Source organism: Urtica dioica, chromosome 4, assembly GCF_054948205.1.
Source record: "Urtica dioica subsp. dioica isolate 48M chromosome 4, U.dioica_male_clone48M_v1_H2, whole genome shotgun sequence".
Classification (NCBI taxonomy): Eukaryota; Viridiplantae; Streptophyta; class Magnoliopsida; order Rosales; family Urticaceae; genus Urtica; species Urtica dioica.
Genome location: NC_142759.1, coordinates 35,699,438 through 35,715,188, shown reverse-complemented (window position 1 = coordinate 35,715,188; position 15,751 = coordinate 35,699,438). Strand labels below are relative to the sequence as shown.

Below are 15,751 nucleotides of genomic sequence, written 5' to 3'. Positions count from 1 at the left end.
CGCGCATCTTCAACTGTGAAGGTGATTGTCTCCGAGCTATGCTTGATGACCTTGTTCGGCCTATGCTCGCCTGTGAAGAGGATCTGTCGATGTCCTGCTTGAGCCTCCCTGACATAATTCTTTTGGGAAATTTGAGTGTTCCCTCCTACGTGCGGTCCGCCCATGATCAGAGATATTTCTCTGTATGCTTCCCTCTTCTGCTCCTCAGACTCTTTCTGATCTGCTCAGAACTTCATTAACGGTCCTCTACGGAGTAGAGCCTCTATTGCCTCTTTTAAGTTGAAGCAGTCTGCAGTCTTGTGACCGATGACATGGTGGAAAGCACAATATTTTGTTTTATCTCTCTTTGAGATATCTTTCTTGATCCGGTTTGGCTTCGAAAAATCTTCCTGATCTTGAGTAAGGCTAAAAATTTCTTCTATTGAAGTTTTCAGAGGATGATACTTATCGTACTTACTCGCGAAAGGCTTTTACTCGCGAAAGGCTTTTGGGCACACGTCTTCAGATCGATGTCCCATCTGTGCTTCTCGCCGAGGCTTTGGGACCTCGACTTTTCTTGCCGCCAATCTGGCCTCCTCTGCGTTGATATATTTATGTGCTCTTTTGAGGAAGTCGTTGTAATCTCGGGGACTCGTTTTTTGGAGTGACCACCAAAATTCTAATTATGTTCGGATCCCCGAGGTTATGCTGAAGAGCTTAAGATCTTCATTGAGGTCATCAACTTGCAACGCCTGCTCAGAATAGCGGTTGCTGTAATTCTTCAGTGTTTCATCATGGGCCTGCCTGACGGCCAGTAGTTTTTCTTTGGGGGTTTTCCATGAGCTTGAACCGATGAATTGTTCAATGAACTTCCTCGCCGGCTGCTTCCAGGATCCCATCGAGTTAGGCTAGAGTTTTCGATACAATCTCTTGGCTGAACCTGCTATGGTAATGGAGAAAGCTCAGCACATCACCTCGGGACCTGCTTCCTGTAAAAGCATCCATGAGGAAAAGGTATCAAGGTGATCCCCTGGCTCCGTTTTTTTATCATACACCGGGATGCTCGGCATCCTAAAGCGGTCTGCAGCGGATGTTCTAACACCTGTGCTGTGAATGGAGACACGGCCTCCCCTATCTTTAGGGTTGGTTCCTCCTGACCCAGGGCTACTTCCTCAATTCGGCGCTCCAGCCTTTTGAAGTTTGCTTCGTCGGTGCTCACGCTGTCTCCGATTTCTGAACCTTCTTCATGATCTTTCATGAATAGCGAATAGCTATTCTCTATAGAGGGCTGATACCGATCAAGAATCTTTTCCTGACTGGCTTGGTATCCTTCTGAATCTGTATCGTCTTCTTCTCGCTCATATCGGTCTTTGGCGTGCTTTCGAGACTTCTTAGCCCGTTGCTCCTGCTCCATGGGCTTTTTCCCAGACCGGTGTGAGCGCTCTTCATCAGGAATCACCATTGCACTTCGCAGGGTGACCTTCTTCGCCTGGAGTCTTCCCCTTAGGCCCCAGTTATTAGCTTCCAGTTCTAGGAGATGTTCTAGCATCTCCTTGAACTGCTCGGCCAAACTAGGCTCGGGGAGGAGCTCCTCAATTTCTTCTGCTGTGAGCCGCAGAGTGCGGTTGTAGTGTTCGATCTCTTGATCGTGATCAGCAACATTGTCAGGTGGGTTTGATGAGCTTGCCATTGAACTTCAATGAATTGTTTTCCACCCCCTCCTTCTAGCGCCAAACTGTTGACTTGCAAAATTAGTACAACAATATCTCACAAAAGACACTAGGTACCGAGAACGCAGTCCCGAGAATTTCAAGTGTTTAGGCAAGACTTTTCCAATCTATAGACTAATCTCGTAAAAGGAAGAAAGTAAATGAGGGTTTCGAAAGATGAAAACCATGGCTTGTGTGCTCGAAAAAGTGAAGTGTTTGTTCCTTTGAGCTCTTCTTCTATTTATAGATGCCTTGAGTTAAGTATGTGGGGTGATCAATCCCACGTCTCCGACGGTTACCAAGTAAGTATTCTAAGTTCGTGTGCATAGTGGGTGGTCATTCTTCGTGCTTTTCTCGGTTGTAACTGTCGAGGTGAGCGTTTTATCTTTTATTTTGATTATGTACACGTGTTTGTTTTGTTTTGACTAGTCTTTGACCTATCGGCTTCTCTTTTCTTCAAAGTTCTGCTCGGTATGGGCCGTTCTTGACTTATGAACGAGTCGTTCCTTATCTTTCGTGAGTTTTCTATTTGACTCGAACTTTGTGCTGAATATATCCTGTCCTCGGGACTCCGAGAAGCTGTCTCGGTCATTTCGGATTACGTGAGTAACAATAGTGAAGTTTTGATATTCGAAGATTCTACTACTTTAGTGTGGGATATCCCAAAAGATATTCGTTATGTTAAATTCTTGGATAAGTTGAAAGTTAATTTGGATAAACATGAGGTACCTTATATTCTCGGTCCTTTTGCCATGCCTCACTCTTGTATTACAAATGATGACGAGGCGAACATGCAATTTAATGTAACAAGATCACTCACGGGTCAAAATATAATTTATTAACTATGGCAATAATTCAAATCAATCATGATCCTTCACAAATGTTCTTTAAGTCCCACAAAAAAAAAAAAAAAAAAAAAAAAAAAATCAACATGCACCTCAATCCACGAGTGAAGAATCAACACAATTTACCCAAAGTATGTCCGAGCCGTCAAAGCACACATATGAACCCGGTCATTCAAGGGAGAGCACGAACTAGTCCACAAGAAAATAAATTAATACTGATTTTTTCTCTCCTTGCCACTAAACATAAAAATTCAAACTATTTTGAAATTTTGTAAGGTGTCATAAGATCCAACTCTTTAGGATCTTTATTAGATCACCTTGGCCGAATTCAAACTCTCTCTTGACTCATCACACATTGCAACAACTCCTTAAATTGAGTCATGACTCAATTTTGGGTACATCATTAATCTTATTAAAAAAATTTAAATTAATGAAGAAGTTACAAATGTCAATTTGTAGAAAATATCAAGTAATTCTCATAAGCATTTCGGTCACTTTAATCAAGTGACACACTGCTATATTATCACAACAAAGTCATAACACATATATGAGTTGACACATCATCTATCTTCTTCGAAAATTCTAAACCAATCCAGAAATTACACGTTCAAGTTGTGACAATTATTTGCCTTTGTAATTAAATGACACACAGCCACTATAAATCATATGTATTGGTTCTGTCATTCTAACTTATACTTTGAGAGTCTCTATGCACAAATCCAATGTTATTATTAAAAGAAAGTTTGGTCCATAACTCATTTTGGACTTAAAAGAGACTTATGTTCAAAGCAGATGAATGTATTTGTAAAACAAGTTTTAGACTTCTAACTGTGTTTGTTCAACATGTCCTTATATTTTGGTTTAGTACTGAGACCTCGTGGACTCGTATTAATAAAACTTGAGAATAAAACTTCAGGCCCAAAAGTTCACAAATAACACTCAAATCAAAATGTTACCAATTAAAATATAAGATGGATATATTTTTTCATAAAACTATAATTCACCGTGGATGTGGATAGTTCATCAATTAAATCTAACCATAGTTTTATAAGTAAATTAGATTAAAAAAACCTTTGTAAATGTAATAATCTATTAGAAAGCCTTGATATTTGTTAAATTCCTTATGACAGATCATAGTTCGTGCCCAATGGGTGTCATAATTTACGCGGTGGATTCCGGCGAGACATCTATGGGCTCAGGCGGCGGAGTGGCGTTTCTCCTGTTTGCGGCGGCCTTGAGGACATGACTGTAATTTCCTTTTTCCATGAAGAGTTGTTGAAAGTGATGCTTGCAATAGAGGACACCATCGAGAGCAGCATAAGATGACTGAGTCAATGAACACCCTCCATGAGCACACCTAAAACATGACTTGTGGTAACACTCTCCCTCGAGTGACACCTATAAACATAAATATTGCAAATAAATTATAATCTGCATTCTTTTTAATTTCGTACGTATTATACATAATGGAATGACACCATGTTGTATGGGTTTCAAAGTTGGATATACATATAATCAAACTTGAAAAGTCTTATATATTAGGGGTTTTTATTTTAATTTTTTAGTTGCTATACTTTATGATAGATCTGCTGAAAATTATCCAGATGACTAAAAAATTGCACAAATGTCTCTCAAAACTTATATATCTTTTTATTTTCTCAAAAGATTCCTCCTCAAATTAATTCTCTGAAGCGGTTTATTTGAATATATTTTAATGTTGGGTTTTTTTAGTAGTAGGAAAAATTGTACAAAATAACCATTTGAAATTTATTAATTAACAAAATAGCCAAAGTTTCAATTTTTCAGCAAAGTAGCCAAATTTACGTTTTCAAAATTTTTTTGACAGTCAAGATTAAAATTTTTTACGATTATTATAAATAATTTATCACTTTCAACAAAATTAATCTTGGAGTCAAAAAAAATTTTGAAACCAGATTGCTGCACATTTTGACTATTTTACTCAATTAATACAAACTTTGACTATTTTGCAAATTCATAACTTTAAATTAACTATTTAGCTACATCACCCTTTGAGTATGGGCTCAATAAGGGATTTAAAAATGAATATCTCTAATAAAGAAGATGTGGAAAAAAAATATAATCAAAATTTATTTTGGACACTTCAATATCAATGTTACTATATTATCGTAATGGAATATTAAGATTTCACCGTAAAATAAAATAGTGATATAAGTATTCAAAACAGGACTCGGTGATATTGTTGTCCAAGTCTTCATTACTGAAAGAGCTTTAGGTAACGAAACCTTTTCGAGTGGATAGACCGTTTTAGAGCAAGTGGCGCACTTGTCTTGGGTTCCGCAAAACATAGCGGACAACCTGCTTGGGGCTCTATTCTGTAGAACATCACATCACAAAGTAATGGATTTTTGTTCAACGAAACATTATTAGACATGCATATAACCAATATGTGCGCTTGAAGTTTTTAGATAAGTGTCCGAAAAGATTGTTGAATTCTTTATTATTTCTGATAATATATGTCCAATTTATTTCCCTGTTGTCTGTCGTTTCAAGGTTGATAAACTATCGATAGTATGATAACATGACGTAAATAAGAGAAAGGTAACGCGTACCAATTGATCGTTGTGTCTCTCAGAAGACTTTGCTGCTACATTAGATTTTCACCGAAATGGATGTATTAAACATTTATAATTTTTAAGAACAGCTTAATGAAAAAAAAAAATTAAATGAATGGGAATTTTACTTGTCCGAAAATTCTTGCTGAAATTGCCTGATTCCTTGAAGAGCTGCTCAAAATGTGTCTTGCAGTAGAGGATTCCATCCATCCAGGAGTAGCTGCTCATCTATTCCCAACACAACTATATTTTAGAAGAATAATAATAATAATACCAAAAATTATTTTTATTTTCATTAAAATTTATTATTCATATATTTACAGTACTCTTCATCAACTACTCAATAGACAAAAGTACTCACCATGTTTTCAAACCGTACGGAACAAATAAGCATTTAAAGAGGAAGATTAAAAAAAAGATAAAAAGAAAAAAAAAAGCAGGAACTATATTTTGCTTGGGTTATCATGTCGGACGCAACAAGTTACAAGCATATCATGCTTACAAATAAAATGATATATGTATATATATTTATATATATATATATATATAATATTATACCGACAGAGTTCCTTTGCAATGGGAGCATTTGAAGCAGGACTTGTGGTAAGGTACTCCTTCAAGAGACATCATGTCAACAACATAAACAGTCCTATCACAAGCCTTGCATTTATCCAAAGTTCCTGTGAATGCCATTTTCTTCCCTCTCCTTTCTTACCCTCTCTGTCTCTCTTGTTCTTCTTCACACGTGGGATGAAATAAAAACAATAAAACTGATATTAATTATTCTAGCTGAGTTTTTTTTTTCAGCTGTGTAAGAATCAAGGAGAGAAAGAAGAAAAAATGGGTTGAGGCAAGGAACTTTTGAGAGAGGTACTAATTTAGACAACAAAGAATGGGAAGTATGTTTGATCCAAATCTAAACAAAGAATAAGGGATGGTCTAATAGCACAGTCACTACGCCTAAGGCCACCCTTGATTCACGGCTCCTAAATAAAGTCAAAGCCTTTGGTAACGTTAACGTAACCTATATTTAGTATCCCTCCAATTAGGATAATATTTTCAATGCCAATTTATGAATCACGTCAGGTTTTTTTTTTATTTACCATTAATACATGATAAGTTCATTGCTATTATTTCCCACATTCATCATAAAACGTTTATTTATAGGGGCAACTTTATTTAATTCAGACAAGACAACTTCTTGGAACAAAATACTTTTTGCTAAATGTCTTCATAAAAATAAAAATGATATCCACCCACATTCAATGCGTGGTCGTGGATTCAAATAATATCACGTGGGAGAATTTTCTCCTTCAAAAGAAAGAAAATAAAGACAATTTCGAATATACTCTCATCTTATATCTATGGCTCTAGCTCTAGTGAAGTATTACAAAATAAATAAATAAAAGGCTTAGATCATCTCCAACCCACCCTTAATTTGGGTGGGATTGGACATAATTTGGAGTGGGATTGCTCCTACCCACCTTAAATTTTACCTCAAATTTGGCGTTGATAAATAGTTCAACCCCAAATTTGGGTTGAAACTATTCATCCACCTCAAATTTGAGGTAGAACTATTTGTAATTACAAATCCACTCACAAAAAAATTAATTTGTAATTTAGACCCTATTTAAATTATTTATACAAAAAAAATACATATTATTAATTAAAAAAGAGAGTAAATAATATGACATTGATAATAATACATAACATTAATTAAGCACAATACAACCAAAATAATATTTGTTTTTATTAGTTAATTTTAATATTGTAATATTAACATAATATTTAATATAAATATAAATATAAACATAAATTAATTTAATATTATTGACAGAAAAATATATTAATGTTTAATAAGATTGATATTGACATAACATATTAATAGAGGGGTTACTATGAAATTAATATAAAGTAATATTGAAAAGTATAAAAAGAGAATATTCTTTTGGGGGTAGGATTTGGTTTTGTGGGTCGGAGTGTAAACAGTGTAGCTTGTAGCTGTATCAAATTATACCAAATTTGGTTTTTGGGCTGGAGATGCTCTTAATAGTAGATACAAGTTCATTGAATTTGCCATTGGGTTGACAGCTTCGCATATTGGAAAGAAAAAAAAAATTACCATCCTTTTTATTTTCGCTGGATCGAACTATCCCCTGATAGAGGGTGGTGGAGGTCCATACCGCTGAGCTAGGAGAAAAAAAGGTCTATAATATTTATAACGTAAAGAGTTCATTTAACAATAATTAAGAAGGCAATACAATTTTTTGGCACAAAATGACGTCAGAGACAGTTTTTCCATGGCGGTCCATCCATCTAGAACAATTGACACCTCCGTCGAGAATGTTTTGGATCACGATGTTCAATGATCGAATTCCTCTGACTTCGTAGATTTCCACGGTAACAACTTCACTTGTCTCACCGACATCTCTTTTCATGATGACTTGCGGGGCAAGAAACGAGGAGAGCGCTTTGAGCACCCACTCAGGTGTCACAACGAGCTTCAACCTCTCGATGTCTGGAGGGAAATGTGGAATGACCGAAATGTTCAGATTGTTCCCTTTATCCCCTGCCCTACCGTGGGCTACCCTGTAGAGTGGGATCTTCTGCCCCGACATAGCTGGAGAGGCATCCAACTCGGGTGATGAGATCTTGATCTTGTCCTCGCCCGGATTTTCTTGCAGTGCAAGTTTCTTCTTCAGTATATGGTCATCTGTTTCGGTTCTCGGATCCCTTGATTTTATTGCTCCATTGTGTTTGACACCGATCCTCCAGTAAACTTGTTCCCGAGAGACCTGCAGCATTAAGCTAAATCATACTCATGAGAGAGAGAGAGAGAGAGAGAGAGAGAGAGTACCAAATGTTTATCAAGCCCGATTTCTTTCTTGTACCCAACACTGTATTTGGTAAATTCAAAAGGTAAGCAGTCACAGAAACGTAAATAACCTCAGCCGTAAGTAAAGTTTAAAAATGAAGAAAAAGATTTCAGCCTTCAAATGTTAATGTCTCTCTCTTTTACCGTCTTTAAAAGACAAGTATCCGATTGGACTGCAGTCAATAATAAAATAATGGGTATTGATAGGATTTTAGGCCAATTAAAACTCAACAAGTCAACCAACCTGATACCGCCGCCGCCAGCGGGCCCGTTAGTATACAAGGCCGTGAACTCCCTCGTAAACTGAATGGCTTGTTCTTCCAGTTCAAATAGACCGTCCATACGTAATCGAACATCTTCACTGGCCTCACCAGACCCATTATTTGCCTTCACACTGTCGACTCCGATAATGTAAGAAAGTACGTTATTGTTAAGGCCCGGAAACACTTCTTCAAGCCACGATCTTACCTGCAAAGGTAAGCTCTTTAAGCTTCTCGAGTTTACTCTATAATAGTGGTAAAATCTCTTATGTACCAGAAACTCCGCAGCTGTAGCGCGTTTGACACATTCACATCCTCCGTACGATATCTCTCCCCATCCTTTCCAACCACAATCCTGGAAAAAATAATTTTTGTTTTTTTTTTTAAACAAGAATCTTATATTAACAGGCTGAAAACGCCAATTTACAAAAAGGGAGAGCAAACCGCTCTCCAGACCGAATCATAATCTCCCACAACAAACCGGGAGGTCGGTCAGTAAAGGTACTGGAAAAAATAATATCAAGATAGTGTAGATTGAAAAACAGCCTTCGGATCTTTTTGGTTATGTCGAATCAGCCATTACCTTTGGAATCAACTGAAGGAGTTTATCCGGAACTAGCCGAGAAGAAGGTTTTGCTCCAGTGCACACAACTTTACAGCTCGATGACGAAGAGAACAAAACATCTTCAAGATCAATAATCTGCTTTCATGAAAAAAGTAGTAAAATATTCACCAATGAAGCCCTACTTCTTTTCTCCGGTTTTCTAATATCTATTTCAAATATCATACGAAACTTACTATATCAGGGGTTATATAGGCCTTGGGATCTCCAACTTCATAAAGAAGTTGCTGAGCGCAAGTGCTGAAATTTAAGACCCCTCCGCTATCTATTGCCTTTGCCACGAAAAATCTTCCGTCGGAATTGACTTCAGCGTAAGGAAGCGAGAGATCAAGGAGACAGGTCAAAGGCATGTTTCGATACTTGTCCCCTATCGAAAACAGATCAACAAACTTTCATTGAGATTTCTTGACTATTGAGGAATCTTTTTTTATTATTATTATTACCTGGATGCATGAAATAACCGCCTGTGAGTTGACAACCACACTCCAAAAGATGGCCAGCCAGAGATCCGTGTGCTAGTTCTTCAAAGCTGTCCCAATTCCAACCAAGTTCATAAACCTAAAACGCTATTAAGTTAATATACCTAAAGCAAAAGTTTTCGTATATAGGTGAGATATTGAGAGAAAATTGGGGTGAATTCCCTCTCGAAAGCTCGTAACTATATATCTTGGATTTTCTATTTCGCTATTAAAATGAATCGCCAAGGGTCGTATCAGATATTTGGTGAGAAAAATACTTAAAAGTACGTACCATTGGAGCCAAAAATAATGCAGCATCTGCAACACGTGAAGTAATTACTACATTCGGCTGATACTTCTCTAAGCATTCGACGATCGGTGCCGCTCCAAGATATGTGCTGATACCCTAAATAAATTTTTAAAAAATTATAATAAAAAAAATCCATATTTCAAGAAAAATGGTTAAAGTGTAAAAGAGACTGACTCGATCACAAAGTACATATCTAGTTTTCTGAATCTTACTCCTTCAATGACATGCGATTTCTCATGACCTGCAACGAGAACTAACTAGATGTTAGTCCTATAAAATAAAATAAAAACTACTAATAACATTTTAAATGAAAGCGGATTTGATTGAAATGAAGATGACATACTGGGTTTGGTGACAGAATCCTCATGAGCTACACCAACAGAAACACTGAGTCCCATACTATTAGCTATTTCTATAACCTTTTCCTGTGCCCCAAATGGATCCACTAACATATATATATAATTAATTTGTTCCATTAGCCATGATTTCCACAACAAATGCTTGTTTTTTCTTTTTTCTACTTGAGTTCTTACTTGCGCCCATGTTGGTGATTATGCGCGTTCCTCTCTCCAAAGCCAAAGGCAAAAGAAGTCGCATCCAATCCGAGACTGCATATCAATGAATAATATTTTTATTGATAAAGAACACCAGAAGACTTTTTTAAGAAAAAAAATAAAAGATAGTTGCGATAACGTACTACGCGAATCGTAACCATCGCCGCCGGATTCCATGGCGCGATATCGATCAACGAGTGTTCGTTCCGCTAAGCATTCGAGGACGAGATAATCGAGCTGTTTCACTCTCTGAAGCAGCTTCAGTGCCGCCAATGGCCTGTCGCCTCCGAACCCGGCCCCGCAGCCGACGGTCACTCTCTCTCTTCGTCGCTGGGGATTCTCTCTCTGCAATTTGGTTTCGAATCCAAATCAAAGGAAAGCTGAGACCGATTCGAGAGTTTTAAGTTCGTTACCAGCTTGATCGTACAATCGCGAATCTCATCTCTGTCACAGCTCTCCATTTTCACTCGCACAAGATGATGTTTCTAACGATCTTCAGGTCACTAGATAATTTATTTCGATATCCCAGAAATAGAATGAAACTGTGTTTGAGAGCGTAACGGCTGTGAATACGCATCGTAATATAATGATACGAGGTCATACCTGACAAGTTTCTATGATGATCACCACGCCAAATTTGTATTTTTGTGACATCAGTCCTTAATTAAGTAAGATGCAATATGCTTGAATAATCGTTTTTAAGTCCCCGAAAAAAAAAAATAATAACAGTTTTAGGATAAGGATTTGATCCTTGTTAGGTGGATATGCGTTGTCAAAGGTGTATGCTTGGACATTTGCTCGTAGAAGAACGATTAAAATAATATGATATCTGGAGGCACTATAAATTAATTCGTTGAGTTTTAACTCATTTGCGCTTTCGTTCTTTTTCCTTCCCTGATTCCAGTGGTGGCAAACCAAATTAAATCAATAGATAAATAAATAGCTAGGAAGTGAATGTTTATAATGTTTCACTTCCGATGTAATCGTTTTAATAAATCCCAAAGAAAAAAGCTTCTTACTATGATGATAAATAAAAAAATAAAAATGTCTAGTTGTAGTTGTACAACATGCTTGTCTATTTGCAAGACATTACACATTTTAGCCAATAAATTGCTGCTCAACATGTATTCAAGTGTTTTGATTTACAAATAAAACAAGCATTTATTCAGTTCAGCCCGAGAGCTCAATCACAGGAATATAGCTTTGCACTGTTCCGCCGTATCTTCGGGGCTAGTCACTGCCAAAAGGTTGAAAATTTAAGTATCCACAACAATTAATTTAGTGTTAAGTTACCACGAGTGTATCCTGAAATATCAGACCAATTCTTGCAAAACCAAGTCTTTTAACTAATAGTAATGCAGCATTTAGGCCAAGCTAAAGTATTAGACCTTTACCTGTGTGACCGACGGTTTGCTCGGATTCATATATTTCATGATCATTTCCTCCCTGGACAAGAAATAAATACGGATGAAATATTCATGAGAACCTCACTCATTTTTATTTATAGAAAAAGGATACACGGAATACAAAGTTTCCGAATTTTTGTGATGTCCACTCTTCCAAAAAGTAATTCTTCTTTCTTAGTCATAATTCAATTACAAACAATCTGCCTTTGTTCTACCATAATAGCTTTTTTTTTAATATAGACTATTAAACTTTTAACTACTATATTCAACCCCTAATTAACTACTAATAATTATAAATCTTATATTCCTTGGGTCCTAACTCCTAACTGAAATCATTTGCAAACACAAAGATTCTTCGACGCCCAAAAATATTGACAATAACAAACATAAAAGTAAATTTATATAAAAATATATTTACAACTAGTTTAACATTCATGAATAGGTTCATCATTATACGGGGGTTTGAGTAAAGAGAACACGGGTAACTTAACTAAAACTAAATAGGAACAATAGATTTGATTTTCATCTATTTCGGCGTTCATTTGGCAGTCTAACAGATTGGACAAGGTAAGGCCTGGGTCCAAAAAAAAAAAAAAAAAAAAAAGGTGCTATGAGCGAACCTTGTAGGTTTTATCACCAAAGAAGTGGATCTCTTGAAAGTCATCAAGGTACCTCAAGCAGTACGTCTTATCCCAACCTTTAGGGAAGACCTACAACAATAGCATGAGGCAAATAAGTCCTTTCAATAGAACCGAGTGCTAGGAAAGCAAATCATATTGAGTGAGAAATGGCAACTATGATCACTCACATCAAAGCTAATTTGGCCTCCTATAGAAAATGTCAGGTTAAAATGGGCGAACCTCTCCCGCAGAACTGAAACCATTTTTGGGCGTACATTATGAACCTGAAGCCAATTCACTATTAGAAGGGAGAGAAAAAAAGAAAAAGATAAAAGCTACATAGAAAATTGACTTTTCTTATTCTGTTTGGAGAATTTTTTTTCTACCTTGTCATATCTTTCAAATTCGTCTCTCTCTTCTTGACTGCAGTTTCTCCCAATCGGTGATACATTAAGCATCCCACTTCTAAACTCTATGAATGTACCCCTGAATTAAAATTAACAAGAAAACTAAATGAACCTATCAAGGAAATCTTGATTCATGAAGGAAAGATAGGTCTCTTTTTCCACTCTACTGACCTCTTTATCGGGATTTCCAAGTCAGCAATGTAATGGAGTGTGAAGTTGATGAATTCCTGTTTAGGAATTTCATTTCAACAAAAAAAGCACACCTCAGTAACCATACAGCAAATATGCTCATTATGTGCATTTTTTTTTTTTCATTTGCACCCAAGCATAAAGTCAAAATCAAAGGATGCTCTTGATTTCAAAGTTTGAACAGTTTGAAAATTAATCGACACTCTAAATTACAAAAGATTGTAGCTTTTGAGTGTCTTCCCAGAGGAAATAACTCTAAGCCTTGAACAAATACAAAGAAAAAGAGGGCTATACCTTGAGTTTTTCTTCTCCAAGAAATGTTTTCACACTCTGAAAAACAAATCATGGACAGTAGTATATTACACATTGAAACAGTACAATTATCATGGACTGTACAAAACTTTATTTCTAATAAATCATAAGAGCACAAACTTCGCTCAACAATTTGAATGAAATAATGTTCCAGAGTATGGAGCTGGGCTCCAACCTATACCTCGGTTCCAATGAGCTTTCCATCTTTGTGAGCCACAAGACCATTCTCCGAAAACACATAATCGTAATCCTCAAGAACTGCACAAATAGGGCCAAATTCAACAGAATAAGTCAAATGGCTGTCGGAAATTAAGAAACTAAAAAAAGAATGGCCAAAATGTATTTTTAAGCAAACTACTTAACCCTCAGATCCAATTACTGTAGCTTAAATTCAAAGCAAACTAAAAGCACACGACGGGCATAAATCTTTCTTTCATTCATAAGCACATAAAGGTAAGGGAAAAATACCCGAATTCCCGAGCTGCTCTGTAATCTTACTAAGATCAGACCCTCCAACAACTCCGACTGTAACCACCTGCGAGGATAAAGTAAAGAAAATGAGATCCAATCGAATTCCACAGTTGTACTCTGAAAATTCATTTACCTTTCTTAGTTGACTCATGAACTCGAGCATTTCCGGCGTAGACACCTAGAATTCGATTAAAACATCCACAATTAGATTTTCAACATCCGATTTTTTTTTTCTAACATTACCCCTAGCGATAATAATACGGAATTCAATGGCTTCGAAATCTGAACAAACAAATAAATTGAAATTGAAACCTTTCTTGGAGCCGTGAGAGTCCCATCGACATCAAACAGAGCAATCACACCTGCCTTCCTTAGTGCCATCTCTTTATTTCCCTTCTCAACAAAATCCAAATACGGCGATATGAGTAAATGATCTCGAATCGTGAATAAGAGTTGGAATTTGGAAAGAGAGAATGATAATTCATACCTCGCTCGGTTATTAAAAGAGAGAATGTTGTTCAGGGAAACGTAGCTACAGTGCTTGACACTGAAGCAGAACTTCTTCAATGGCAGAGACTGCCTTGGACTTTATTCATGTGTGTACGTATGTATAAATGTAGAGTTGGAGAGAGAGAGAGAGAGAGAGAGAGAGAGAGAGAGAGAGAGAGACCTTGGATCTGAGACGTTACATGGACTCTGTGCTCACTCAACCAAAGACTGGGAAGTACAAGCGAAATGGGAGTTTGACTCAAGTTTTCAAAAATGTGGAGTTTGTATATTTTGTTTGATTAAAATTATGGGATTATATCTTAAAATAAATCACGAATCTACCTTTTATTTTTTTTTTTTGTTAATATTAATTCTGATATAAAGATCGAACTAAATCTCAAACTAGTACCCTAATCCTTAAATTTCTAATTTTGTAATAAAAAATAGTCCAAAATTGAAATAGACTTGATAAAATCCATACATGACTTCCTTTTGTGTTTGAAATGCAACTCTAAGCCCCAAATTTCACGCTCGAATCAGTGATTTTGATGACTATCGACTATCGATTTTTACCAATTTCATCTGTTTTGCATTCTCCACGATTCATAAATTGTTGTTTGTTTTTTATTTTTAAATAAATTACAGATAAGGCGCGAATGAATAACGGTAAAATGGGGTTTACATAAAAATATTATGGTCAACATCAATGAAAAGTCAACAAAAGAATGATCCGTGACACTGTTATCTATTTTAAAGTATAAACTCGTCATTTTAATTAAACATAAAGTATAAACTCGATATTTTTTAAAACCAAAGGTTAAACTCAACATTTCACTAAAACATATGGTATATATGTATCATTTTCCCTAGAATATTCTTTGCCTTGGATCTTACATTGGAGGTTGGACTATACATCACGTGATTCGTAAATCATGACCGTCTATTTGATAAATTAAAAAAAGAAAAAGAAAGTGATATAGCTAAATGTCCATTATAATTAAGGTTTTTTTTTTTACAAAATAGGTCATTCAAACTAAGTGTTTAGCAAAATATCCAAGATTTTTATAAGTTAGTACTTTTATCTATTTATAATGTAAAAATACTAATATATCTTTAATTATTTTCAAAATAATTAAGTGTCCAAAATTTTAATCAACTGCATTTTCTGTATATATCAAGTAGGTTAAAAAATTAATCATGCCTTCAAAATATTTAATCCCCATCAAAACTGGCACTTTCCTTATATACCAAATAAGTTCAAAAATTTTAATCGTCCCTTCAAAATATCCATCTTCTATAAACTGGCAACAAAATGATTGAAGTCTAGTCATATGCAATAAAATGTCAAAAATTTGAATCCTGCTTTCAAAATTTTTAATCCACTGTTTGAAGAAGAAGAAGACACTGTTGACGCTGGTGAGGACGATCGATGCCGACTTTCGATCTCCGACGGTGATTTAGAGATCGTCAAGCCCTAACCGACTCATTGCAATTCTGGAAAAAAAAAAAGTGTTTCGCATTGGAGAAGATGAAGATGAGGCATTAGAGATTCCGTCGAGTTCTTCGTTGAAGGTCAACGAATTAGAGAGCTTTTCCGAAAGGAGCATATTGTGTTTTTGTTGGAATTGATCTAGGGTTAAGAAAAGATTTG

The 15,751-nt window shown here is 36.0% G+C and overlaps 3 protein-coding genes across 7 annotated transcripts; all 3 read right to left on the bottom strand.

Moving 5' to 3' along the window:
* Nucleotides 1-3,694: 3,694 nt before the first annotated feature.
* PLIM2B (GATA type zinc finger transcription factor family protein) lies at nt 3,695-5,820 on the bottom strand. Its single transcript, XM_089610763.1, has 5 exons — nt 5,686-5,820; nt 5,283-5,355; nt 5,125-5,159; nt 4,798-4,887; nt 3,695-3,931 (listed from the first exon to the last, which is right to left on the bottom strand). The coding sequence occupies exons 1-5, from the start codon at nt 5,818-5,820 to the stop codon at nt 3,695-3,697; spliced, it is 570 nt and encodes a 189-aa protein (XP_089466889.1).
* A 1,498-nt stretch (nt 5,821-7,318) lies between these two features.
* On the bottom strand, nt 7,319-10,992 carry LOC149401518 (propionyl-CoA carboxylase). 5 transcript variants are annotated; one of them, XM_089611262.1, is made up of 14 exons: nt 10,810-10,986; nt 10,620-10,709; nt 10,350-10,551; nt 10,186-10,260; nt 9,996-10,097; nt 9,865-9,905; nt 9,635-9,748; nt 9,328-9,442; nt 9,061-9,251; nt 8,846-8,962; nt 8,537-8,617; nt 8,247-8,470; nt 7,985-8,024; nt 7,319-7,922 (listed from the first exon to the last, which is right to left on the bottom strand). In XM_089611262.1, exons 2-14 carry the CDS (start codon nt 10,665-10,667, stop codon nt 7,374-7,376), a joined length of 1,899 nt encoding a protein of 632 aa, XP_089467388.1. In that variant the 5' UTR covers nt 10,668-10,709; nt 10,810-10,986; the 3' UTR covers nt 7,319-7,373. The 5 variants fall into 5 exon arrangements, with proteins under 5 accessions (XP_089467388.1, XP_089467387.1, XP_089467389.1 ...); XM_089611261.1 differs by having other exon boundaries at nt 10,620-10,986; XM_089611263.1 differs by having other exon boundaries at nt 9,865-9,893; nt 10,620-10,986.
* Nucleotides 10,993-11,209: 217 nt separating this feature from the next.
* Nucleotides 11,210-14,348, bottom strand: PMM (phosphomannomutase). Its single transcript, XM_089611267.1, has 12 exons — nt 14,099-14,348; nt 13,924-14,004; nt 13,745-13,789; nt 13,609-13,675; nt 13,322-13,398; nt 13,123-13,158; nt 12,811-12,866; nt 12,619-12,718; nt 12,421-12,516; nt 12,233-12,322; nt 11,601-11,652; nt 11,210-11,443 (listed from the first exon to the last, which is right to left on the bottom strand). Exons 2-12 carry the CDS (start codon nt 13,990-13,992, stop codon nt 11,394-11,396), a joined length of 738 nt encoding a protein of 245 aa, XP_089467393.1. The 5' UTR covers nt 13,993-14,004; nt 14,099-14,348; the 3' UTR covers nt 11,210-11,393.
* Between the last annotated feature and the right edge of the window lie 1,403 nt (nt 14,349-15,751).

Coding starts and splice junctions, on each gene's coding strand:
- LOC149401518 (XM_089611261.1), bottom strand. CDS start 10,667: ATGGAGAGCTGTGACAGAGATGAGATTCGCGATTGTACGATCAAGCTG. Junction 9,443..9,634: donor CATTATTTTTGGCTCCAATG/GTACGTACTTTT, acceptor ATAGCGTTTTAG/GTTTATGAACTTGGTTGGAA. Junction 8,618..8,845: donor TCCTTCAGTTGATTCCAAAG/GTAATGGCTGAT, acceptor TATTTTTTCCAG/GATTGTGGTTGGAAAGGATG.
- PLIM2B (XM_089610763.1), bottom strand. CDS start 5,820: ATGGCATTCACAGGAACTTTGGATAAATGCAAGGCTTGTGATAGGACT. Junction 4,888..5,124: donor AGAGACACAACGATCAATTG/GTACGCGTTACC, acceptor GATGTTCTACAG/AATAGAGCCCCAAGCAGGTT. Junction 3,932..4,797: donor CGGTCTATCCACTCGAAAAG/GTTTCGTTACCT, acceptor TTATGTTTATAG/GTGTCACTCGAGGGAGAGTG.
- PMM (XM_089611267.1), bottom strand. CDS start 13,992: ATGGCACTAAGGAAGGCAGGTGTGATTGCTCTGTTTGATGTCGATGGG. Junction 13,399..13,608: donor AGAGCAGCTCGGGAATTCGG/GTATTTTTCCCT, acceptor CTATTTGTGCAG/TTCTTGAGGATTACGATTAT. Junction 11,653..12,232: donor TTGGTGATAAAACCTACAAG/GTTCGCTCATAG, acceptor TTTCTTGTCCAG/GGAGGAAATGATCATGAAAT.